Source organism: Neodiprion pinetum, chromosome 7, assembly GCF_021155775.2.
Source record: "Neodiprion pinetum isolate iyNeoPine1 chromosome 7, iyNeoPine1.2, whole genome shotgun sequence".
NCBI classification, from domain to species: Eukaryota; Metazoa; Arthropoda; class Insecta; order Hymenoptera; family Diprionidae; genus Neodiprion; species Neodiprion pinetum.
Genome location: NC_060238.1, coordinates 7217451 through 7245156, shown reverse-complemented (window position 1 = coordinate 7245156; position 27706 = coordinate 7217451). Strand labels below are relative to the sequence as shown.

The window sequence follows — 27706 nt, the reverse complement described above, 5'->3', positions numbered from 1 at the left end:
AATATAAGGGTAACGCAGGGCCGTTCGAGCCCTTCGAATGGGGCGGGTATCTCCCGGCTTTCCTTTGCCTTCCCCATCCCGCAGGACTCGACAAATTTATAACGAAACACAGTATCCAAATCCGCGTAAATCCTCGCCGAATTTAATAAAATTGTTAACGGCTATCGGACACCTTCTCCGTCGGCCAATATAACCCGAAAGGATTCGAACAATTTCTAACCTCCCTCCCTCTCTCTCTCTCTCTCTCTCTCTCAATTTCAATTCCACGCTCGAATAAGGTCGTCCGACATCCAATGCGAGGGACGATTCTTATTTCGCGGATCTGACTCGAAGCGGTGGATAAGGCTATTGGCAATTAGCGAAATCCGCTTCTGACTCGGCCCTTAATGTTTCATCAGTCGGATTTTTTCGTTACAGTGAGTCTAGTTCTGGATATTTATAACCTTGTGAATATAATCGAATCAATTTTGGTAAATGCATATATTTTTTTGTGATACCCGTTTCAAACATTTAAAATTATTGAGTATTTGAAAAATATAATCAATAATAATGTGTATTTAGCAATTTGTTTTTGGAAATTGAACATTTTGTACACTCACAATTATCAAATATTAAAAAAGTATAACCAATAGTCGCGTGCATTTATATAGTAATCCGGTTTTTGAAAATCAAACAGTCTGTAGTGAGCAGTTCGGGAAGAGAATAATTTTTTTTTTTGTCTTGTGGTTAGGTGTTTGCATTGTGCGGGGCATGGTTGAAAAAACGTTTTGTTTTTTTTTTTCAGTTCAAAATTTCCGTTCGTTCGAATCGCTAATTTCGCGTACTGATTTCATACGAAAGATAATGACCGTTTTGTATTCGCTTTTCTCAAAATTGTAGGAAGAAACTTTACTTATTCTTTTCTTTCCAAGTACCCAGAAAATGATTACGATATGTAAAAATTGTCAGTACGTTCGGTGTCAAGAAGTGATCAAAATAATGCCGAATTATTAACACTGATACATTTTATAACAGCAATTGCATTTGAAAATTGTTATGTTATTGTTTTCGTTCGATATTGGGTGAGTTGATCAGTCATGTGTATGTAAAGTAATTCTACGGTATTACTTCGCTGATTTGACATTTCGCCTATTTGCGCCAGTTAGATAAGTAAATAAATAACAACACTCGAAACATATCGACATAGCTGTCACGTCGTCCTAAACGACGAGTGTGGTCGGTTCAATAATTAATAGACACTGAAGTGTAAATATACATTAAAAAACTGTAAGGTAGAAACGATTGGGATATAATAACTTTTAATTTTGTTTGTTATATTCTTACAGGTAAGAACATTTATCTAGTTTAAGTTAGTTTATAAAGTTGTGACAATTGTGAATAAAAAACTTGTATTCTTACAGAAACACAATTCAGCTGTTTGAACCAATCGTGACTAAGATAGAGATTCTCAATACATATATTTATCAAAAAAGCGTCGGTAAGTTAATTTCAATTAATTTTCATAATTTTCGTTTTCTTTTTCTTTTTTGGTTTGAAACTCGTCGTTTTTAAATATGCAAACGAAGGTTATCAAGTTGCGAAGAAATGAATTCTCCTCCAGAGTGTAATAATTTTCTGATCCCTGAGAACGGAAAACGACATGTATCAGAAAAAGAGGAAAAAAAAGTATCACGGGATAAGTAGAGTTGAGCTGAGGTGGAATGCCCCGTACATGTATATTCTTATCTCGTGGGCCAAAATCTCTCAATCACTCGGGAAGGGTCGGAGGGGGAATTGATCACGCTACATTAATCTGATTGTGAAATCGCATATAATGGCTTTGAGAAAAAATTTCCTGCAGGGGATATATTGTACGTAAGGCGTTCCGATAGTCGATTTTAATTTCTTTTTTCACACTCCAGTACGCGGATTTTCATTTTATTGGGAAGAAAAGAACGACGCAGCAGATCGAAATTAAGATACACGAATCTCAAGGATTTTCAACGCCTGACTTACTCGCCGATGCGAATCATGCATTGAGTTTGAGACTTGAACGAATAAAGTTCGTTTGAACATAATTACGTTCAAAACAAGTTGCAGGATTCTGATTGTGAATAATATGTGGCACCTTCCGTGCAAAATCAACCAATTTTCACCCTAGCCAGATTTTTCGATTTTTCAAAAACTTTTTTAAGTATCTTGAAAGAATTTCTGAAACCTGCGATTCGTGTATAGAATTTTTGTCTCTGATTGCGAAATATGAAAATTCACTAAATGTCGTTTTGAGGAGGGCCCCCACTCGGGTCGAAACGTCAACATGTGTCGTTATCATTGATCTTCGTATCCGAAAATCATTTTGTTCGTCGACGGTGAGGTCAAGAATTATTTTTACATTACGAACGATGTCGACAAAGGCAGCAATATACTGGAATGATTGAGAACTTCTTCATCTTTTCAGCAGTGGGCGATTCCACAAAATTGATCACAGCAATGTGTTGAATGTTCAGATTAGCCTTCGCACTGTCATCCGCCTCACTCACAGACAATAGCACTTGACTCTAGACTGTCGATATCAACACATTGCGTATGAGTGTTATTGGCTGGGTAACGAGCGTAAACATAATTCAAAATTTCATAATGTTCATACGTGAAGTAAAATAAACCAGTAAAGAAAAATACACAGCATAGTTGAAGAAAGTGTTAAAAAAAAACAGGTCATTCATTTATTTATAGTTACCGACGAGCCATAAGATAACATTTATAATAAAATAGGCGATTAATTCCCTTCTACACGGTGCAGCCCAGCAAATTTGACCTGATAGTTTAAATCGAACGAGAATAAAAAATAAAATGTGTACATAGTAATCATCGAATTCAATTCAAAATTGTCGTAAAAGTGACTGAAGAATAACGAAAGTGAGGATATCGGATAGCCGTTGGTGAAATTTACATGAAAACGTCAAGCGGTTGGGAGAAGTTATACAGATATCGAAGGGAGCTCGAATGTGAATACTTGAGTGTGTACGTGTTATTTTATTTAATCGCGTTATTTTATATATTTGCAATTTCAAGCCTCGTCGTGTATCGGTTTTCGGGTTATTACCTGATCAGGATTCATTTCTTTCACACTTCGCAGAGATTTCTTCACGCAATTACAAAATCAAACCGACTCTTGTCGGCAAACTGATCCGCTCCGACCTTTTATCCTCGATGTTATCCACGCGTGGTTAAATAAAAACTTTGTTGCCGTCAACTTGAGATTATCTTACGACCGTGAAAGGACAAGCGGGTTTTGAATGTCACAGCGAATAAATAGAAATAGCAGAGGGTGAGTATTGTTCGATAGACAATGTCGACCGCGTGTTTACCGTAGTTCCGAATTTTCAAGTGAAACAGAGAAAAAGCCATTTTTCGTGAAACCGAAAAATAACCGCACAGGATCTTTTACTTTTTGCTCCGTACGTAGCGGGAAGTAAGACGAACTTACTTTCTGCTGAGCGAAAATCAAGCGTGTCGGTTATCGACACCTTTAGACCCAATTATTGACACTTTTACTTTCCAAAATTATAAATTTAAAGCACAAATTGTGAATTTCTCGATAACTAAAGTCAATTGCTCGACCCTTAGACGCTACAAATTTATGATCATGTCATTTTAGAACTAAGGATCAAACAGCTGCAATCGAAAAAGGTGAATAATTGGGACAGGATTAATAAATGGTACACTCACCGTAGTTAATTATTCGTTGTGACTGCCGAACGTCTTCGCACCGTTGCCGATCAAGCTAACAAGGCTTCGGTACTGATTTGGGAAATAACAAATCGAAATTTGAGATATTTTTAAGTCATTAACGTGAACGACGTGAGAACTTGATAACGGAAGTAGCCGCCAGTGACGAACAGTACACAAGATTAATCTCGTACAGCATGTATTACGGAGTTTTATGGTCATGAATTTCGAAATTAACGTTCAACGGGAAAAGATCTCTCAAACTAATCACACATTACGGTTTCCAGTGTTATTTCTGTCACTGGAAAAAAGTGTCTTGAGATCATGCCCATACATTAGTGAACAATATCAGTTTTTGACTTTTCTAACAATGTCGGACTATCGAGAAAAATCTGAAAAAATCATGGAAAATCACATGAAACCAGATGTTCACACTGTGAAAAAAAGGTCGTAACGACTCTTCAAAATCCACCGGAAATCAGCGATCCGAATGTTGAAAGATTGTTATAAGATGGAGTTTGACATCAAAAAATCTTAAAAAAATCTTTCATATGCACACAAATTTCTGCCGGATCTATGATTTGAAAAAAATATTTTTGCAAGTGGAAATAGCGGAATTCTCGTGGTAAAACTGAAAATCACGTTTCTTTTTGCAATAATTTCGAACAAAATGGAGTTGGAAGGTTAAAATTTGGTACGAGTCAGACATTCACCAAAAGAAAACAGTTTAGCGAAAAATAAAAAAAATGCGGCATTCTCTGCTGTATAAAATGTAGGTGGAAATTACGTAGCAGTCAAAATTGATTTTTCGGAAATTTTCACGATGCGAGGTCGACTAGACATCAATCGATCATAATTATCATCAGCGAGTTTGAAAAATTATAAAAATCGTCAGGCTTCGTTTCTCGGAAAAATAAAATCTCAGACACGTTAACCATCGATTTGCAACAAAAATTTTATCAAAGAAATGTGCGAGACCAATCGCAAAATGATTGAAAGAAGAACCGAGATTCTCGATAGTGTTTGAAAATTTCCAAATTAAACAACGAACAACTCATTTCGAGACGTACGGGAAATAAAAGTCTCAAAAAAATGCTACTGCCTCTAATTTTTCCACCCCTGCGTTACAAACATAAAAATCTGAAAATAATCGATCGTGGTGTAATCAATAGTACATTATGTCACAAGGGAATAAAGTCGAAGAAATATCGCCCGAGACGTAATGATATGCTACTTTTGTCAACATCACGGTCGAGTCGGGAATAAAATGAGTATAATTGTTCGGGGTTCTTTTAATATTTTCTGGTTCCAGCTCTCCTTTCGGAAACACTGCGCACCCGTTATCTGCTCGGATGTACGGCTTCCTCTTCGGCGACATCCGTTCCCCTGACCCTTCGTTGCCCTCCCGGCACGACGATAAGCGTCACCCTTGCGCACTACACGGACAATCCGACAGCATCCCTCGGCATTCTGCAAGTTCCTCAATGTCCGCTGCCGGTTATCACACCTGACCAAGTATTCGGCCTAAATTGTACCAGCAACGTGCAGGTAGGTCCTATATCTATTCTTTTCTATTCTCATTTCGGTCCTTTTCTAAGGATCTACTGGCTATACATTCTCCACCAAACGCGAGTCTCGTCGACGGTATTGAATACTTTCTGACGAGGTGAAAATCGGAAGACATCAACCGCAATAAAGACGATAAGAAAATCAAAATTGAATCATAAAAATGCCCGGATGGTGTCAATTAATCGTACGAACAAAACGTTGTTTAACAAGTTTTTGGAGAATTTTTTTTCTCCAGGTCGAGTCGAATGAATTCGTTGATTTTTCCGAATACACTTGAATTTTCGAAAAATTTTCTCGTTGTTTTGAAATTTCCGTTTTCGAAATTTTTAATTTTGAAAAATGGAGGATAAAGTACCGAGTTTTGTAAAAACGTTGTACGTGACAAATACGAAGTTTTCGGGGAACTAGGCGAACAGTTTTGCAAATACAGCCTTTACAAATTTTTGAAAACTGAAATTTTAAACTAATAAGAAAATTCTTTAAAAATTCCTGTGCATTCAGAAAAATTAAAGAATTCATTTTACACGATATAAAAAAGCATTCCCTGAAAATTTATTGCCGAACAATGTTTTGTCTCGACAATTTATTGATAAATTTTGGGCATTATTATTATTCAAATTCAATTTTCGTATCGTCTTCATTGTAATGCATTTTTTCCGATTCTTGTCTCATCAGAAAGTATTCAAAATTGTCGACGAGACTCACTTTTTGTTGAGAATTTATAGCCAGCACATCCTTAATCCGGGCGAAAGAAGAAACCCTGAGCTACATCTTATTAGTTACGTAACAAGGGCAATGAATTATCAAGGCGGTTAAAGAATCACATAACTTTATTTCACCCTTTTAGAACTAAATTAAATCCAAGGTTGGAAAGAAAATATTTCAACGCAATTTATCTTTGTATTTTTCAATTAAGCATATCAAAAGTTGTATCAACAGGTTCCCAATTTATATATATATATATATATTTATTGTTTTCCATGTCGTTTAAAGTTATTCTAAAAACTTGAATATTGTTTTTTACCGACGAAAAATTAATTTTCAATAGACTGTAAAATTAAAAATGAGAACGAAAATTACACGCATATTTTTTCGACGAGAAAACAAGATTGAACGAAGGGACAGTCTTCGATATATTTTTTCAGATCGGTATTCGATCTGTTGACAAAAACTGTCCGTTGGAAAAGAAATCTGATTGGTGAAACTTTGGTTATGAATTTTCGAAATGTATATGTTTGTGGCTTGACGAAATTGAACTTGCCAATCATCTATTTTTGTCGAATTTTTTCCATGTAATATTTTATGCCAGTCGTTTGAACATTGAACAACAGAATTAATTGTCAATATTTCAGAAACTCGAAAAGACTTGATTTGGTTATTCAAAAATGATATCCAAACGAATCAGATGTCAAAAATGCATCGATTAAAATCGATTTTTTAGCTGCAGAAAAACTTTATTCGAAACGAATACTGATTAATTCAATCGAGTTACCGAAATCTACTAGTTATTTATTTTCTTCCCCACGTTTGAAACATTTGTTTGTCAAATTTTTATGTTCCCTTCATTTTTGCGCCGTGTAAGATATTTGCGACTACGTAAAACAAATTTGAAACAAAAGTCTGAAATATGTCAAGATATCCGGGTTCAGATATTCGGTAAAACGATAATCGAAAAATTTGAAAATTAACGCATTGATGAATTAAATTATCAAATTCTTGTCAGTCGGATAAAAATCTGGTACGAAATAATAAGACGGAAAATTTGTCTCGCTTTTTTATGAGAATTTATATTTCATTATTTTCTCATTTAAAGAACTTTATTTTACCGACGGGCACGAAATGGAATTATAACAGGCTGTTTCAAATTCGTGACAATTGTACATAAAAGCGTAGCTGATTCGTATACAGCGAAAAAATTGGGTTCACAATAATTAAGGCAGATTTCTATGTGATCAAGCTGTAGCGACATCTTGTACCGCAATTTTTACGGATGCTTCATATTGAGGTTATGTAGTACATTCCTACCCTTACCGACAGAGAAAAATCACCTTTTTTCTTCCAATATTAAATAAACGAACGAACGAAGGAAAAGGGTTTGAATTTTGACGGTGCATCGCTCTTTTCCAGCGGAAGTCAGGAAATTAATTCGTATCCCGGAAAGGGGTTAGTTTGCTCGGTCGGTAAGGGTGAGAGTACTACATGACCTTAAGCGTAGCGCCTAAAGCTGCGAGAAGAATGGGTAGGGATTTAATTTTCTGAAAGCAAGAGAACATTTAAGTAATGAGAAGACACTCGGTCTCTCAGTCTCGTTAACGTCAAAATTTAAGCTTACGATCGCCGTCTCGAGGGGAATCTAAAAACTTCGAATGAAAATTGATCGCTGCGAACAAGTGACAGTTTGAAGCTCGCATTTTCCCTCTCTAGGCAGTCGAAAAAATCCAAACAATGAAAAGGATATGAATGACAAAGGGAAATTGGGAGGATGAAAAAAAAACCACCCCAATCATAAAAACGAAACGTACAGAATTCGTTCAGCCTATCCGCTTTATACAAAGCTCGGAGAAAGGTGAAACGCAAGCTTTGAGAATGCTTTCTTATTTTTTATCATTACGACACATGTTTTTGCCGTACTTGTTGCATAATCAGCAAACTAATCAATTTTTTCGACTATGAAACTGTTGGGTAATTTATTCGCTCTGTGTGTGTGTGTGTGTGTGCGTGAAAATAATTTATATTTATGTAAAGAAAACGTATATTTATAATTAAAAAATTTGCATCGAATTTTAATGAAATCCTAAATGATTCTTTTTTTTCTTGTTTTATTTCAAACGAGTTGCGACCAAACAAACTGTGTTTTTATTTCTGTGCATATTGTCACGGTGTTGAAAAATTTTACCATTAATGCGGAAGATTTCTTCTACAAGATACCGTAAGATTGTAGAATTTCAACAGATCGGTAGAAATCACGTTGAGAGTAAAGAGTGCGAGTTCAATGTTCGGCATGAAAATACACAGCTGCATTATTTAATGTGAAAGGAGAAATTTCCGGCTCTTAGCTATCAAAAACAGAAGTAAATAAAAGAGCGTGTTACCGGAATTTTTACTCGTGCAAATTTAACGCTAGAATTCTCGACGCAACCCGTTGCAGGAATGAGTGAATGTAATTAATTCCGTTCGGAGGCGTTGAATGAAATTAAACGAAATTGGATAAGATAAGGATGGGCTCATGATGGGAATAGAAAACGAGAACTCGCGTACCAAGAAAATATTCATCCGGGCACCAGGAATTGATAATGAAATGAGAAAATGGACCGACGATACTTAATTCCGTTTAAATTACTCCCGCGGTGTTATTATGTACATATATAATATACATATATTAGGGTGAATCAGGAAAATTTTTTTTTTTTTTTTTATTCTTTCAAACAGGTTCAAAAGTTTCATTCAGGTATACAGAGACACCAGTTAAAATTTAAGATTTTAATATCAATATTAAGGGGTGGCTCATCGCACTTTTCGATTTTCCATAAGAATAACATAGAAAAAATGTTGTTTGCTTCTTCTAGTTTTTATAACTATCTAACGAAGCGTCGTACAAAAACCCTAAAGACATAGTTTTGTAGGAAATTGAATGCTCTACAAAAAAAGTCTTTTGTCAAAATTTCGTAAAACTAACTGTGTCAAAGTTACAGCCTGTCAAACGTTGAGTTACCTATAATTTGACCGTTTTTGAATATTATAGCGTAGCTACCGGTCTCATAAAAAAACTGTGCATGAGTTTTTTTTTGAAGCGTGCATTTTACTTTAAATAGATGATAACTGACAATTAATTTTTCCAACAATAAAAAAATTGTACACTTGAAAAAAATTTTTAGCAGAAATCTGCTCTGAAATTGTTTTTCTCGATTTATTATTTTTTTTTTTTAATGGTAAAAGATAGTTTTTTTTTCATTGTTGCAAAAATGATTCATCAGTTATCATCTGTTTAAAATCGAGCGTATGCTTTACAAAAAAAACTCATGTACACTTCTTTATAAGACCGGTAGCTACGCTATAATATTCGAAAAAAAAGGTCAAATTATAAGTAATTCAACTTTTGACAGGCTCTAACTTTGTCACAGTTAGTTTTACGAAATTTTGACATGAGACCTTTTTTGTAGAGCATTCAATTTCCTAGAAAAATATGTCTTCAGATTTTTCGTACGACGCTTCGTTAGCTAGTTATAAAAACTAGCAGAATCAAACAACACTTATCCTATGTTATTCTTATGGAAAATCGAAAAGTGCGACGAGCCATCCCTTAATATTAATATTAAAATCTTAAATTTTAAGTGGTGTCTTTGTATACCTAAATGAAACTTTTGAACCTGTTCGGAAGGAAAAAAAAAAAAAAAATTTCTTTCTGAATCACCCTAACATACATACACTGCCGGCCAAAAATCTGGGTACACAAGTCGAAATTTCTTATCGTACTAAAAGTTTGATAGCGGTGTCAAAAATAAAAATAATCAAACGTTCCAAGCAGAGTTTTTTCAGAAGTTTTTCAAATCTTTAATTTTGGTCAGTCGATAAAATCGTTTCGAAAAATTGTAGAAAATTCAAATTAAGTCGAAAAAAAAAGAGAGGTCAAGGGTAAAACCCAGGTTGAATTGGCATGGAATGCCCTATATATAATAAAATTATAAATAAAACTGCAATTCACTTTTGTTGGTGTAATTCCAATGTTGAAACTGCATTTGAAATTATTAATCACGATGAAAATAATAGTATTGGATCAGCTTTCTTCCCCTAGATTTTCGAATCTAACTATTTTCCAATCGATGGGGTAAAATATTCTATCCGGATTTGACAGAACAAATCCTCTGGTCCGCTTTTATTTCCATTTTATAAGCTGTTGAACGCGTGGGTTTTATTTTAATAACCTGAGGATGAAATATAAATCCTTCGCACTGAGCCCTGCTTCACGTTTCGTCAGGACTCACATTTCGAGCCGTGATATCAAATTACAAATCCCAGTGAAGAAGTTGAAAGCCGTGGAAAACATCCTCCGTCATGCGTCAGTTTTAGAGCCACTTGTGTAAAAAATTTTTTATTCAATCCTCGGTGTAAACAAAGCCACTAAAAAGAACTCTCGTAAATCGAGTTAAGAACGAAGCGGAACTTATTGTTGAAAAAAGGGCTCGAACAAATCTCCAGCAATATTACAAGATATCATCGAACGATACAAATTCAACTCGTACGAAATTTTTTTTTTTTTTTTTTTGCAAGTGATTCCTCGTCAATATTCAACACACTTCGGACCTTTGTCCCAGTTTTGTTTTATTTTTTTACTTTTTTTTTTTTCCTCCACCGAATTCTTCTTCCTTCGAGTTTGGCGAGGAAAGTTTGATCGGAGAAAAGTTTTCGTTAAAATTCAATGAAATTCCTTGAAATTCAACCAATCCTTATTCAATTTAAAATCCCTTATTTAGTAGTGTTCTTTATTCAACGTAATCGAATAGATTTTTTTCGTTTGGAAAATTATTACTTTCCCGGGATAAAAAAAATTACTCGAACGAAGAAGCGTCAAATCAGATCTTTTAAATTACTTTTATACAATGAAAGTTTGTTGTTATCTTTTGCGTTCTTTCGTTTCCTTTAAGTTTGAATAATATAATTCCTTTTTCGTGTATAAAAAAAAAAAAAAAAAAAAAAAAAAAACGAAAGGGAAACGCCTTCCTGTTGACCGATATAAGAGCGGCAACGAAACGGTGCCAAACGGTTAGATCCGAATTATATCGAGTCTCTGGGTGAATTGGGCGTGTTTTTTTCCACGCGAAAAAGAGCCACTCGTTTAACTGTATCGTCGGCAGAGCGAGATTAGGGTGATTGAGATTTCTGAGAGAAGATTAGCCAGACTTCGCGACGCTGTCATTGCAGCAGACAGAAGCGTTGACATTTCCGCGAGTTTGATGATCGCCATCAAATAAGCCCGAGGAAAGTTTCACGGATTAAATGATGCTTGCGGTGATTAATCCAAATTTGCTACGGAGGATTTCCCCCTTTATTGAATACAATTTTATACCTTAGTGGAAATGAAATTTCTCCGCGCAATTCTGCAGAACGTTTCTCTACGCAGAAATCTCTGGATTAAAACTCGTTGTCATTACCTGGATAAAAGAAAATACAGATACGTAGAAAATAATGAAATCAAATCGTGAATTTCCCCCTTTTACCTGCGACAATTTCAGCACTGAGAAAAATTTCATTTCTTACAGTATACTGGAAAAATTAAGTGAAACAGGTATCGTTAAAAAAACTGTTCGAATACTGTTGGAATTACAAATAACGAGGTACGCGTAAACATTTTGCACTATTGGCGATCCTTTTTTGGTAATTGCAACGCAAAATCAGTTTCTGAGGTTTACCCTACTTTTTTAGTTGAACAAGGCATCAACGTCAATTTATTATTGCACAAGCGTTAAATTTTCGCAACAGGTGCAAGAAAATATAGCAACAGTGATCGTAATGAGAATGAATAGTAACGGACACTAGACTTTCCGGTAACAGCTAGAAAACTAATTTTCATTTTCTACTTGGAACTATATTTTTCGATTGTGGTAAAAAATGAAAATAATTAAGGACTGTGAGCGGTAACCGGAAATAAAAATTTCTCTCAGTTAAATTATCTTTAGCCAATTTTAAAATATCTTTATAAAATTTATCTAACCTGAATTTCCGACGGGTTTTAAAAACACGGGTCTGGAAAAAAAAAAAAAAGAAACATTTTATTCAGCCGCATCGGATGTTTTTGGTAAATATTTCGTTTTCGAGTCTCCTGAATCCAAAAATTACTTCCATTTCCCTTCATCGCACACAGTATTGATGAAAAATACAAGTTGTTTGCATTAAAAAGTGTAACAATAATGAAAAAACCAACATTTCATTATAACAAACCAAACAATATTTCTCATAAAATTAAATAAACTATCTCTCCGTGAAATTTACTCAACATTCCGTGTTCATTCTTTTCAACTATGAAACCTTTTCTTCTTCTTTTTATTACTTTTCCATTTTCTGTTTCCCAGTTTGTATTTATTCCCGAGTCTCACTCTAATAAACATTAAATTGAAATGAGAAATCACTGTTGCAGACGATTTTCATAATCAATAAAACTACAGATACGAGTTCAAGAAAAAAACATCACTTGATGGAATTTTTTGAGTATTTTTCCCGGTTTCAGTGAGTAAAAATGTATTAAAAAACAGTATGAAAAAATCTCTACAGTTTTTCGGTTGAAGATCTGTTAAATCTGTAGTAAAAAAAAAAAAAAAAAAAAAAAAAAAAAAAAACGGACTTGAGTCGTTTCCTTGGGTTTTTTATGATGTTATTTCCATCCAATGTCTATGATAGCATATTGGCACGAAGGCATGAAGTTCGATTTCGAAAGGGCCATGACGATACATTGACCATGAAATGGAATCACCGCTATATTGACACAGTTTCAGTAGGCGAGTTTATAAACAACAACTTTCAACGTAGAATAAAGGATGAATTTTTTGTAAAAATATTTAAAGAAACGGTCCATATCAATACCAACTTGTAAATAAATTTTGAAATATCATCCAAAGTGAAACTTACTTGAATCTGTAAAAAAAAAAAAAAATATACGATCATTGGGCTACTGATTTTTATTATTTTGATAAGATAAAATTGAAATTCAAATTCGAAAAAAAATGTTTACTTTCACGGAAAGCAGCGTTCAACATTTAATAAGTGAAAAAAATCAAAAAAGCTCGAACTGTAACAAGTAACAGAGCTTTAAATTTTTATCGCATTATTTCACTGTATAACTTCAACAATTTCTGACTCAATTTTGTCTCAACTTTGTCGACCATGAATGCGAAAAACAAAATTTGCTCACGCACTGTTAAAATTAATTGTGAATTTACCGCACATTTACTGTACAAAAGAATTGGTAATTTACGAAATGAGGTTGTAAATTTACAAATTCAATACAGTGACGTAAATTATCATGTATTTTTCTTAAATTTATAATGAAAATCTTTGATTCCACTAAGATTTATAGGAAAAACACGAAAAAGTATTTTGAATTTATTCAATTGTTTAGTAAATTTATCGTACTTGTGAACTGAATAAACAGTAAATTTATGATTAATTCACTGTTCTGTATCCGAATAAAAGTTTTAATACAGTGTAGAAAGATTTCATACAGAAATTTTTAACAGTGCAGCTTTTACCATCGATTGTTTCTGAAGTAATGTATTTTTTTATTTTTTTTTAATTTTTTACTTCTCTTCCCTCGCCGATGTCATTTTATCCTCTATAAACCGGCGAAACTTTGACGAAATTTCATGCACAAAGCGAGGAATGCGAGGAGCTTTGATAAACGGAGTATGGCCACGTTAAATTTCATAACTTTTCTCCCGATCGATAGCGCAAGCTTTTTACAAGTACATACCGAGTTATTTATGTTCCGGCAGCGATACGCAACGAGTTTATCCTCAAGTTTTCACCCCGATGTAAAACAGGAAATAATATTCTCAAATAAATATAAAAACGGTTTTCGAAATCTCGAGGAGCAGAATTATATCATTTGGCAGCAGTTTCTGCTTTCACCTGTTCGCGAAAAATTCGAAATTTGAAATAGCTAATTCTGAAAGGAAATGGCGAAAAATTGAAAAAAAATTGCAAGACGATCAACGCGTAAGCTTTGATTGAAAAGTAAATCAAATATCGCTGAGTATTTGCAGAATTTTTGACAGAAAATACCGTTTATTTTATTTTGTTATTACTTTTCGTACGTACGACGTCTCGCGACATATTTCGCTGCTCGAGAATCCTCCCCTCGAGTGTACGAGAACAGCTCATTAATATGAAGTTGAACATACATTGAGAGCGTATAACGAGACTTTGAAATGTAAAATATTCTTGGAGAAATTTCATAGCTATGTAGGTCAAACGTTTCAAGTATATTTTCACGGTTACTTGAACGTTTATTACGAACGAATTGAATTTTCCTAAAATTTAAATAATTCCAATTCTATTACCCACGATTAATTCGTGTAATTTCAGTTTGACATTCCTGAGACGTTTCGTTAATTTTCATTCGGTTCACAATTACGTAAATAACCGTGCGACAATTGTATTAAACACGTTATATTACATGTATTTGTATATATATATTAATGCGCAACTGCGGTCTGGTATTTAGTATTTAAATTGTTCATTTCGCGCGGCTTCAGGCCTGTGTAAATTTTCGCCTATTCGCACATTCTACGCGATATGTTCATTTCAACAGGGCGGGGTTGAAACTTGGAGTTTGAAAATTGCGGAAAGGACCAAAATCCGAATTTTTTTTTTTTTTTTTTTGTTGGCGGAACTCGAAATAAAGAAATCCAAAAAAAAAAAAAACAACAGCAAACATCATAGTTTCGAAAGTCGCGAAAATGAGAAAATTTTGAAATCTGAAACATCGAAGTTTCGAATGATCGAAGATTTTCAGTTCCGGGAATTTGTGGCTTAGTGAAATTTCACCACTTTTCGATATTTTTACATTCGGAATCTTGGTTAAATTGATTTTTTATACCAACTAGTTGAGTAAATTACGCTCTGTAAGTATATTTTAATTTTCAGAATTTTACTCAACCGAAACTTTATTTTTCAGAATACTGCTCTACCGGAACTTTACTTTTCGGAACTTTGCTCCATCGTAACTTGAATTTCGGAATCTTGAGTCATCGGGTTTCCGACCATTCGAAACTTTATTGTTCCCTAAAAAGTTTGGTTTCTTTGACTTGAAGTTTCGCCACCGAATAATTCGGAATTAGGCGCTTTCGTAACTCAAACTCCGGCCCAATCCAACTACTTTGACTTGAATAATTGAATTCCTAACAGGGTTCATGATTTGAAGAAAAAACAACGTCGAAATTTTTTTTTTTTTATTTCTTGCCAAAACGAAAAGTAAAAAGAAGTTTCATATTGCGAGACAATATTCATCCGAAAAACGATGTCAAAATTGAAAATGATTGCAGTTAAAATTATATATCGTGTATTATTGAAAATCTGTGAAATTATTTCCATTTTATTTGTTAACCGATTTGAACAAATTTTTTTTTCCTTGTTTTGTTCAACTTCAATTTCGTAGTAATTTACTAGTATAACAAATCGACTTACTCGCACTTTATTTTTTATCGATTAATCGATTAGTCAAAAAAATCTGGACTGGTTTGAAGTTCGTTACTTTATTCTTTCATTCTCGTTCAAGGTTATCAAAATTCAAAACTTCATTCTGTCTTCTCAGATGATTTACGTATTTCATCTGGGTGAAATTCACAACCGAAAGCCAGATGCTCAGATTTTGTCTTCGGAAAAATTTTCAAAAATGAATTTCCAAAGGTTTTCTCGATGAAACGAAATTTCAATCGATGAGATAAACAAAATTTTTTTAGGAACAAGCGATTTTCATAATGTTTCATCAATCGTGCAAGGTATTATATTTTCTGAATTTCAGTTATAACGTTGAAAAAAAAGAGTTGTGCAAATATTTCCCAGCGTTATAATTATCGTCTCACGTAGTTGAAAGAGAAAAATACTTTGTGACACTAATTAACTCCAATCAATAACTAGCTATTTGACCAGAATCGCAAATATATATTGCAGTTGACGATTTCCCATCGAGTATGGAATTTTAAATACCGAATGTTTCATTTTACATGATTGACGGTATTCGAGTTTTTATATTTGGCATATCACAATTTTACAAAATTATACATCTTCTAATATCACCTTGAAAGTAACGACACTTTTTCCCCCTTTAGAATTAGTATCTAGGAATATATTGAATACAATACATTTGAAGGAAATGGAAAATACTTGATTTCGACGAGATTATCATCAGTAATGTTTACGTTGTTATCGTTTAATCGAAAAAGTTAAGTTGTTATATGAAAGAAAAAACATAAATACACAAATAAGTAAATTACGAAACAGGAGTTTAAGGATAGAAATCGATTGATGTTGACTGGTTACACGAATTTTATCAAAATAACATGTAATGACCACGAAGAATGCGTTTTCGCAAATTTACACGAAAGTTTTCCAATCGTTACAGCAACTCTCCGTGATATTTTCAATGCCACCTATATTTACTACGTTAAATTTACACAAAATGTAACGAAAGATAAACGTGTGTGCTTTATGATAGATAATGGAAAAAGATGGTAGTTCTTATGAAATATATGTTTTAAAAAATTTATGGAAAACCGATTAGTTCGTAGAATTTGTACAAATGCTTACTCTCTGAGCGTTGGAAGAAGCTACACTGAGAGAAAAATTTAGTTCCGGTTACCGCCCGATCCTTAACTATTTTCATTTTTTACCACAATTTGAAAATACAGTTCTAGGTAGAAAATGAAAACTAGTTTTCTAGATTTTACCAGAAAGTCTAGCATCCGTTACTATTCTTTATCATTACGATCACTGTTGCTATATTTTCTTGTAACTGTTGCGAAAATTTGATGCTTGTGCAAGAATAAATTGACGCCAAAGCCTTATTCAACAAAAAAAGTAGAGTAAACCTCAGAAACTGATTTTGCGTTGCAATAACAAAAAAAGGATCGACAATATAGCAAAATGGTTACGCGTATCTCGTTTTTCGTAATTCCAACAATATTCACAGAGTTTTTTTAACGATACCTGTTTTACTGAATTTTTCTAGTTACCGTAACAAACGAAAGTTTTCTCAGTGTAGTTGCAATTCGAGGTTGGCTGAGAATGAGAACCATTTGAATGAATAAGAATATAGCAGGCCCGAAAATAATTCAAACGACTCTGTAGTTTGTTTTTCTATGTACGAAAGTACTTTCTTATACATTTATTGTTATAATTTTCTGTATTTCGAGTTTCTGTATTTTAAAAATTCTGTTAAACAGATTATCAGCTTGTTGAAAATTCGACACTGCGACTTTTGGACATTTTTACTCCCTGCGGTCTGAAATCTAGTCCACTCCGCAATTCTCATATCCATTATTATCTCCTTCCTCCGAAAAAAAAAAACCGAGAGTGTCAATTCGTCCCGAAACCCGAAGGGATCAATTTCAGTATCGCCAAAGAGTGGGAGAGAACTGCATTATCGACGGTCGGTAAAATCATCCGTCCGGAGGATAAGATCACGATCTGCTGTAACGGTATGAAGAAGAGCGAAATATCGGAGCGAGAAAGAGGGCGGAATGGGGTAAAGGGCGAGAAATGGGGACGAAAAGGAGGGTAAAAGTGTCCGGGAAAATGGGCAGAGCAGTTTCGACGAAACCGGATGTGACCCCGTCAAGTACGGTCCATCCGTCGCGGGTCGGCGTTTTCTCCGCGGCAATTCCGCGTCAAGTGTTTGCCTCTGCGATTCCTCGTCGTACAAATCCACCCTGCATAGTTTCTTCGCCACTGGCGACGAAATACAAACACACACGTACGTAGCCGAGGGAGAAGCCTAACAACGAGGAGTTAAAATTCGGACCACGTGACGCCGTCTCCTCCTCATGTCGATTTACGATCGCTCTGCGGTCCGGGGTTCAATTTCGAGATCGAAGCTGGTTCATCTTCGAACCTACAGCCGCATGCTTTTAATTCTTCTCCGTAAACATTGTACATCCACGTCTTTCGAGAGACTCTCTCAATCCTTTTATTCTTGCTTTTCAATTTCCACCGCGGTTTTCTCAGGGAATTTCATTGATTTTTAGATTAATTAATTTCCCCCCGTTTCAACACTCGTATCTTATTTTAAACCACTGGTGCTATACGCTTCTTAGCTACAATTAAGGTCCTTTGGCATTCTACCCTTACCGACCGAGTAAACTCATCCTTTCTCTCTCTATATTGAATAAACAATCGAACGCGAAGGGTTCAAATTTCAACGGTGTATCGCTCTTTTGTAATGGAATTCAGGAATGTTACTCATATACCAATAATCGTTTAAAAAAATGTGTGCTATTGTGGTACGTGTTACTATTCCCACAACTCCAAAAAGTGCTGAGAGATTATTTTCGCAATTCGGGAAAGAATGAGGAGTGAAATGAGCCATCGTGAAAACGATTTATACAAAATTGACGTCGCTAGACGAAAACTGGGATCTATAATAATTTTGTAAATAAAATATGCTTCCACGATCAGCTGGACGCACGTTAACCAAAAAATAACTACACTCACTCAAATAAATACTTTCTTTCCACGGCACAGTATCTCCATATTTTTTTTTTTTCTTCAATATCTGTGTCTCGAGATTTGGTTGAAATTATGTCTTTCAGCGCACAATATGAGTGCTTTATAATTTTTTGAGTAGATCGATACGTTTTCCGATATTTTGTTGTCTTATGGATTTTTACTTCATTTTCAAAATTCCAAATAATTTGCCTGGAAATATCATAGTTAAAAAGTATTCCAGAATTTTTCCAACTCATTTGAATCTATATCTTCGTTTATACGCGATGACTTTTGATGTGGATTCATAAGTATGTCGTTAAAGAATTCACTGACAATCGGTATCAACTTTAAATTATAGCGCAGTGAATCTAATCGTGTTCGCGAGAATTTAGAGAACGTTTCAGCCACCTAGCGGAGAGAATATTACAACCGGTGATATTTCCACAGGCGTGGATGAGAATTTTTAACAAATTTTACCAAATTTTTCGTCATCTCGTTAAACACGTGCAAGAATTTCTGTTTTTTGATATTCACATTTGAACTGTTATTGTGGTGTTAAATAATTAGCGCTGCAGGTTTCGCGATATCAAAATTTTCACCTCGTCGCGTGTCATTTGAAATTTGCCAGGATATTCAAATTTTTCCACCCCTCCGACATTCCCGTCACCTCGACCCTGCTGTGGAAATGGAATTCGAGGCATCTCCTGAAATTCCTCAAAAGTTTCATTGCGTCTTATGAAGACGTGCAGGGAAAGTCTCGGCCCGTCCACACAGACATAATTGACATTTCTTGGAAAGGGCGAAGTAGACGGAAAACTTTACTTGAAAAGGTTGGTTTATCAAAGAACGATACATTTCGGTCATTTTATGATGAGACAGTCGTTAAGTTGCGTCATCAAATCTCATCGAGTCGTTATATTCGTAAACTACGTAGATCTCTTTAAAAACATGATGGTAGAAAATTTTTAATCCACCCACTGATTTTCCGGATAACAATTTTCAACGTGTGATTGATCCTGACCACTTTTAATACTCATGATTTTTTCAAATCATTAACTCCAGTGACCCCGAGTCGTATATCTTGAAAAAAAATTAAAAATCTAGATATTGACACTATTTTTATTTAAATTATTTGACACGTATATTCGATTTTTAAGATGTCGCTGTAATTCTTTTTTTTTTTGTGTGTAATTGGAGTTCTAGGATGTCAATTTTGATGTTTCAAGAGGGATTATGATGATTTTGCGAATATGGTGAGCGCTATAAATAAACCGACGTCCAAATTTCGAAACTCAAAATATCGGATCCAATATGGCGGACTGAAAATATAAAAACCGATCTGAGTCTCTTGAAATTTGTTACGCTAAGTTTTCGGGATCGCTGAAAATGAAACCGAAGTCGAAATTTCGAAACTCAAAATATTGGATCCAATATGGCGGATTGAAAATATGAAAATTGATCCGATTCTCTTGAAATTTATTACTCGGGGTTCCTGAGGTCGCTGAAAATGAACGTGACGTCCAAATTTTTAAACTCATAATATCGGATCCAATATGGCGGACTGAAAATATAAAAATTGGTCCGATTCGCTCGTATCAAATACAGCATTTCGAATTTTGTAAAATTCTCGGATCTGACCCCATTTTTGAAATTAGCGACCTCGACAACTCTTACATACCCAGTTCCAAGGAATTTCACCGCAAAGAAAAACGCATGGTTGAAAGGGTTAAGATGGCTGAAAATCTAGAAATATTCTACGATTTCACTGTACAAATGGCTCATTATAATATGCGGAAGACTATTTTCACAACTCTTAGAAGAAACCTTTTCTGCTGATAAACCGCCTCTTTTCGAAATCATTATACAAAGAAAGGACATTGTATTGTCGGCTATTAATTTGCCGAATTGTTTCCGAGTCTCTTTATTCGCAACAGTGCGAACGCTCCGAAAAATGGGCTAAATGCGAAGCGAGTAAACATCCGGTTACAGGAGGCTCGGTTTCAAGAACGCTGCTCTGGTTGGTCGAAGCTTTATCAAGCTTTCGTTTTCACCGCACGCCAAAGCGAGCTTACACATTTATCTTTGCCCAATTCTCCGCTGAAGCAAACACGACATCTTGCTTTTACCAGCTCATTCCTTCTGTAACAGTTCAAATAGCGCGCCAACTACGTAAACCAAATGAGAAAGTGGTCGTGTAGTGTGCGTGAATCAACGTCGAATTGATACCTCGTAGTCCACATTTCAATTTATTCTTTCACCTGTCAATTTTACAATCGTACATTTCTTTTTTACTAAACACAGTCCAGGCACATTTTCATCTAACAATAAACCTATATGAGACAAAACGTAACAAGCTTAGCAAGCTTATAATGTCGAAAAGTGAAAAACCATTTATGAAAACGAGATCTGTGCAACGAAACCACTTTGCACAACAATAGATGAGAGTAAAAGCCAAGTAAAAGAAAAAAACTGTTATTATTTGAAGAAAGAACCAATCACCGAAGAATTGTCACAAGAAACAAAAAATCGTTTGACAATGATCATTATATATATATGTAAAAGGCTTATTTTGATTTTGCAAATGAATGGAAGGACGATACAATGATTGAAAATAAGTAATATTTACAATGATAAATTTTGTTTATACCATTTATACACCCCTAATTTATTGATTTATTGAACAAAAAAAGGTTTATACAGTTTTCATAAGAAGAAGATGATTCGCTCGAAATTTCTATATGATAGAATAACATTGATTGATTTTATATCTGGGAATACAGGTTTGAACAATTTTCTTTATACATCGTCTACACCTCGTGTCTTTAATAATGAGTTTTTCGCCTTTTTTTTGCGATTGTTTTTATTTTGATAACGAAAAATTTCTTCAAATCAAAAACAAGACTGAGAAAAATTTCATTTGTTAAAGTGACTAGAAAAATTCAGTAAACAAGTATCGTTAAAAAAAAAACTGTTTGAATATTGTTGGAATTAGGAAAAACGAGGTACGCGTAACCATTTTGCGCTGTTGTCGATCCTTTTTTGGTTATTGCAACGCAAAATCGGTTTGTTCGGCTTACTCTACTTTTTTAGTTAAACAAGGCTTTAACGTTAATTTATTCTTGCACGAGCATTAAATTTCAGCAACAGTTGCAAGAAAATATAGTCAATAGTGATCGTAATGAGAAAGAATAGTAACGGATGCTAGACTTTCTGGTAAAATCTAGAAAACTAGTTTTCATTTTCTACCTAGAACTGTATTTTTAAATTGTGGTAAAAAATGAAAATAGTTAAGGATCGGGCGATAACCGGAACTAAATTTTTCTCTCAGTGTAGCTTCTTCCAACGCTCAGCGAGTAAGCATTTGTACAAATTCTACGAACTAATCGGTTTTCCATAAATTTTTTAAAACATATATTTCATAAGAATTACCACTTTTTTCCATTATCTATCATAAAGCACACAAGTTTATCTTTCGTTACATTTTGTGTAAATTTAACGTAGTAAATATAGGTGGCATTGAAAATATCACGGAGAGTTGCTGTAACGATTGGAAAACTTTCGTGTAAATTTGCGAAAACGCATTCTTCGTGGTCATTACATGTTGTTTCGATAAAATTCATGTAACCAGTCAACTTCAATCGATTTCTATCCTTAAACTCCTGTTTCGTAATTTACTTATTTGTGTATTTATGTTTTTTCTTTCATATAACAACTTAACTTTTGTGATCGTAATGAGAAAGAATAGTAACGGATACTAGACTTTTCGGTAACAGCTAGAAAACTAATTTTCATTTTCTACCTAGAATTGTATTTTTAAATTGTGGTAAAAAATGAAAATAGTTAACGACTGAGCGGTAACCGGAACTAAAAATTTCTCTCAGTGAACCGTTACATTTCGCTGTTCCTGCAGCTGTAAAACTGGCAAATTTTCATTTCGAGGATCTCGCGTATGTACCTATAAACAAATGAATCCCTTCGTGATCTTGATTATATCCCATAAACGCGGCCCTCGCTTCTCACCAATTTTTCTACCATCTTCCCGAAACCCTTTTCCCCGGATTTATCGCTCCTCCCGCATTCACCGACATTCGTATTTATCGGCTTCGTCCGTATCCCGCGGGGAACAAATGTACGCTTGTATAAGCATGTCGGAGTTGCGGTTAAAAAATGTATTTCCCTCGACCAGCTGAGTTGCCGTTATTTTTTTCAAGACTTTCCACGTATGGAATCGATTCGTGATTGATCCGGATCCTCGCTATTCCTAGCATTTTTCAACTTTACTATACTTTTACTTTACGCCGTTTGGAATTTACTAAACGTGCTGCTGAAATCACAATTTGATGTTGCGTTACGTTGAGAAATCTTTTGAGTTGAAAGATTTCCAATTAATTATCTACACATATCTCAAGTCAGGCGGTACATGAAACGATAAATCTAATCATTATATCTAATTATACAAAATATATAAACACGAATTAAAAGTATCGTAAAAATCATTTTCAGTCGTGACTGACACCTGTATTCGATTCAATTCGATTTTTCTTTTTTTTCTTATTATTTAGTATAAATCAATTATCACCTTGAATATAAATTTTCAAAAAATTTCAACATTTCCTTAAAACATGTAGACTTTATGTCATTTTCCCGCAATTGTAAAATTCAAATCACCCATTTATTTTCTCCAGCTTAAAATTACAACACACAAATGTCGATTGCAATTTGTGCACATCCGACTGGAATTGAAATATTCATTTTGTATCTTATTGTTGCTTACATCAATTATATACAAATAACATTTGTTATTTATTATCAGTAAAATATGAACTATAATTTTGTATTCTGTACGTTCGCATTTTGAAAAACAGCGGTGAAAATAATGAAAAATCCATCGACTCGATAACGAAAAATTACAACTTTCTTTGATATAGTAACTACGATTCTTATAATTCGAAGTAAGAAGAAAAGAAGAATAAAACCGTAAAAAATCGCAACACATACTTAAATATCTGCTTGATGTGCGGAATAAAATGAATAACGCCCGAAGACAGTTCGGAAAGAGGTATAAAGATGTGATAAAATAAAAAAAAAAAAAAACAAAAAAAGCAGAGAAAAAATAAAAACACTAAACCTCGCAGCTTTTCCTTAGGAAGAAATAAATCAAGGCATTCACGTCTCACTTTATTTATCCAACAGCCTCAGGATCGCCTGAGATTAGAGCCCGCGGGTTTGAACTCAGCGATACAAGTATATTCGTGAATTGGAGAATTTGAATGTCACGGTACGTAAAAGTCATGCGACGCGGGTGAAAAACCGCCGATTCATCTCGAACCCTTCGATCCTGCGGAGACTGATCTCGTATCCCAGAGAAATCATGGAAATATCGACTCGGAGTCCCGCAGGAGTCTGAAAGGCTGCGCGGATACAGCCTTAGATGTTTTTTCGTTTGCTGTCGTTTTTCTCTCTCTCTCTCTCCTCAAAGAAGAAACATTCATCCTGATAGTGGCGGTACACGAACTGTAGGAGGTGATTTTTCTTCCACTTTTCCCGGGGGCGCGGTAAGTCTTTATACATCCAACGGAATTCTGCAGAGCCACCTGATGGAAATTCTACCCATATAGACGTCGAGCTTTAAGCTCGTCGCCCAACCGCGAATCCTTTCGATGTCTCTTTCACAATCAGTAGCGGGATGCCTGTGCAGCTCGATTTGCATCCTAAATCTAATCTGAATTGAATTCAGGTATAGGTTAGGTTAGTATTGAGGCTGAAAATCTGTGCCATGAATATAAGGATTGAAAATTGGGCTTTATGGCACGTAATCTGTGCGTAATATTTTTGACTTTTACAAAATTCTACACTTATTTCCAAAAGTAGCAAAGTGATTGTACAGGGTGGGGCATCTGAAGTGACCAGGGTGATTTTCTCGAAAACGAAGCAAAATCTTAAATAAGTTTCACACGAGAGCTGTAGGGTTTTAAAGAGGAGGGAACAGCGCGTTCGAATTTTTATTAAGTGGATGCGCCAAGAAGATACGAAGTCAGCTTCGGTTTTTTAAACGGGATGGTGTATTTTTTACTTTGAAAATAAAAAGAGTATTCAATTTCGAGTATAAAAGTATAAGTACACCAGTTTCCTAAAATTGACACTCAATAGGATATTTCAAAAATAAGAAAAAGATACAACGACGAACAACATCGACGAATGACATTCGTCTACAACTTTGTATTTTAACTGATGACTCTTGGTTCGATTTCAACTTTTTACTTTACACGGGAAAAACAATGCCTCTAAGTTTTGTAAGATGTAAACAATTTTTTCAGGCATTATATGCTTAATGCTACCTTTGAAAATCGAACCAAGAGTTATCAGTCAGAACACAAAGTTGTAGACGAATGTTATTCAATGATCGTTATTGAAAGTATTCGCATCACGTCGTAGAAATTTCCTCGGTAGTAACATTCAGAATTCCTATTATCGTAATTATTATATTTGAAAAATGGATCGGTATACGGTTGCCGAGAAGATCGATATGATTTACATTTATGGGGAGACGCATAAAAACGCTAGCGCAGCTTGTAATTTACACGGAGAACGATACCCCGAAAGAAGTCAACCATCTCGCAGAACTTTTGATCGAGTCATACGGTTGTTTTCAGAAACCGGAAGTGTCGCAACGAAAAAAAGGAATCGAAGTGTAATGAAGTTAATGGCCATCATTTCGAACATTTGCTTTGATAAAATTGTAAATTAATCCGCGTAAAGTGGAGAACGGACATGTTTTTCTTATTTTCGAAACATCCTATTGAGTGTCAATTTTAGGAAACTGGTGTACTTATACTTTTATACTCGAAATTGAATACTCTTTTCATTTTCAAAATAAGAATCACACCATCCCGTTTAAACAACCGAAGCTGACCTTCGTATCTCTTTGGCGCAACCACTTAATAAAAATTCGAACGCGCTGTGTTCCATCCCCTTCAAAACCCTACAGCTCTCGTCTGATGCTTTTTTTGAGATCTTGCTTCGTTTTCGAAAAAATCGCCCTGGTCACTTTAAATGTCCCACCCTGTATACAAAAGTCGTTTCCCTTTCATCTTCAAAAATTATCCAAATCCGAGTTTTTGTCAAGTTCATTATAACATTTCTTAAATGATGAATTCGTAATTAACTAATGCAATCGACACTCACGTAAGGGATTTCAAAAGAAAATTGTAATAAATGTAGAGCAATTAAACATTAAATTGTAAGTACCTCGTAATTAGCTGGTCTTTGCATAAAAAACACCGCGTAACATGAATAAATTAACTTGTGACTGGGAAGAACGGGGCAGATTATACTTTTTGAGAAACTTAAATAACTCTAAAATTTCCAATGGTAAATAAAAAAATTGTAACCCTAATTGAATACGAAAAAAATAAAAAAAATACTTTCGAATAATTTGAAATCTATTGTGATTTTATTATAATTATTTAGCACCAAAGGCTAAACGTTCTGAGAGATTTTTACCAACTGACAAGGATTTTGACATATTCCAAGAAACTGAATACTAGACAATAATACCGATTTTGCCCCAGCAATGTTTAAATTTGTTTCATATCGCTGCTCACGTGTTTCGGGAAAAATTTTATCCTAAAAACTGAAAACTTCTCCAATTACACTTGAAAACTATTGAACCTATTAAATGCAAGAAATGGCCACAGCCAACTGTTGCACGCTAATAAATTACCCTGCATTACTGGCGGTCAAGCTTAGCTCTGGAATTCTGGTAAATTCCACGTCTATTATGATGGATTCCGGCATGATAATTTTCAGGAGAGTTAAGCACCGCGAGGTGTGTACGTTAAGTATGATTTTTAGTCACAGTCTGATTAACGATCATTGAAAAAAGGCAAATTAATTAAATTCAGATGAACTAATTCTTCGGAACTGAGTTTGCATTTTTATTTTATTTTAATTGTTTTTTTTTATTTTCTATCAATTTTCTAAGCGACTAGTCTTTTGCAGCACGAAACTGAAAGTAACGATAAATTATCGTTTCTCCTGCGGTAAAAATCATTGAAATGAATTATTTCTCCACTGCGATGAACAAATTGAGATTTGATAACTGTTGAGCTTACTTTGTTTTTTTTTTTTTTTTTTTTTTTTTTTACCACAATGGAAAATGATAACTCTGAACTTTTTCTGACTGAATGAGATATTATTTTCCCGAAAGGCCATTAGCGAAATGAGACAAATGCGATTGCTCACAAACACAAATAAATAACCTTCGGATGGATCGTAAAGTAGAATTTTCATCTATTCGAATTCATAAATGCGAAGGATCAAGAATCAGAACGGTTAGAACTCCGAGTAGTGATTTCGTAGATGGCTCGGAATATAGAATTGCAGTGTATCAGAATCGTCGGAATGAAGAATCGCAACATATCAGAAGAGTCAATAACTCATATCGTATCAGAAATCAAAAAATAGAAGTTTATGATGTCAAAAGTCGTATTCAATCTTTTAATGAGATGAAAATATTGCATAATTTGTTTGATTCTGTATATAAAACATTTTACAAGTCAAAATAGATTAGTTAGATAGACTCGGAATGTGAAATTCTGGTGGAAAGCCATCTATACGGTTAATTTCGGAATTCTGATCTTTTTGAATCGTACGATTCTGAATAATGACCCTTCTACAGTCTGGATATCTGTTTTCCGCCGTTTCTAGATGATCAAGTTCCAACTTTTATTTTCATAATATTTAGATATTTGAGAATATGAAACTTTCTACAAATTCATTCTCTGGAATATTGACTCTATACATTATTAAATTCTGCACCTCCGAATTCTTGGATTAACGTTTTCTGAAGTAAGTGGGTTCGGATAATAGAGCCCTCTATTAAATACATTTTAGGTAAACTGAAGCTTTTTGTTCGGAACCATTCGAGGCTTAAAATTTCTGATAGTATCCGTTCTCTCATATATGTTATTCGAGTTTATTAAATTCGGAATTCTGGACCTTCTGATTTTCGGTTTTTTTGATTTTTTACCCCCACCTAAGAAAGAATCGTGAGAATCTCAAGCTGCCCGACATATGTGCTCGTGTATAGATATCTAAAATTCACGTGTAACACTCTCGTTTGAATCGACACGCAAGCTTGCGGTTCGCGTACCGTTTCCCGTCTGAAATCTGGTAGTTTCGGCGCAATAATTCGTGTTTGGTGGACTATGAATGACAGAACTTTGACACACGT

General features: G+C 34.5%; 1 protein-coding gene across 1 annotated transcript in view; it reads left to right on the top strand.

Moving 5' to 3' along the window:
- LOC124223145 (uncharacterized) overlaps positions 1 to 27706 on the top strand; it is a 76530-nt gene that overhangs the window by 15150 nt on the left and 33674 nt on the right. Inside the window, exon 3 of the mRNA XM_046634877.2 lies at positions 5021 to 5256. Within this exon, the coding sequence (XP_046490833.1) occupies positions 5021 to 5256 (236 nt within the window). The remainder of the gene's footprint in view (positions 1 to 5020; positions 5257 to 27706) is intronic.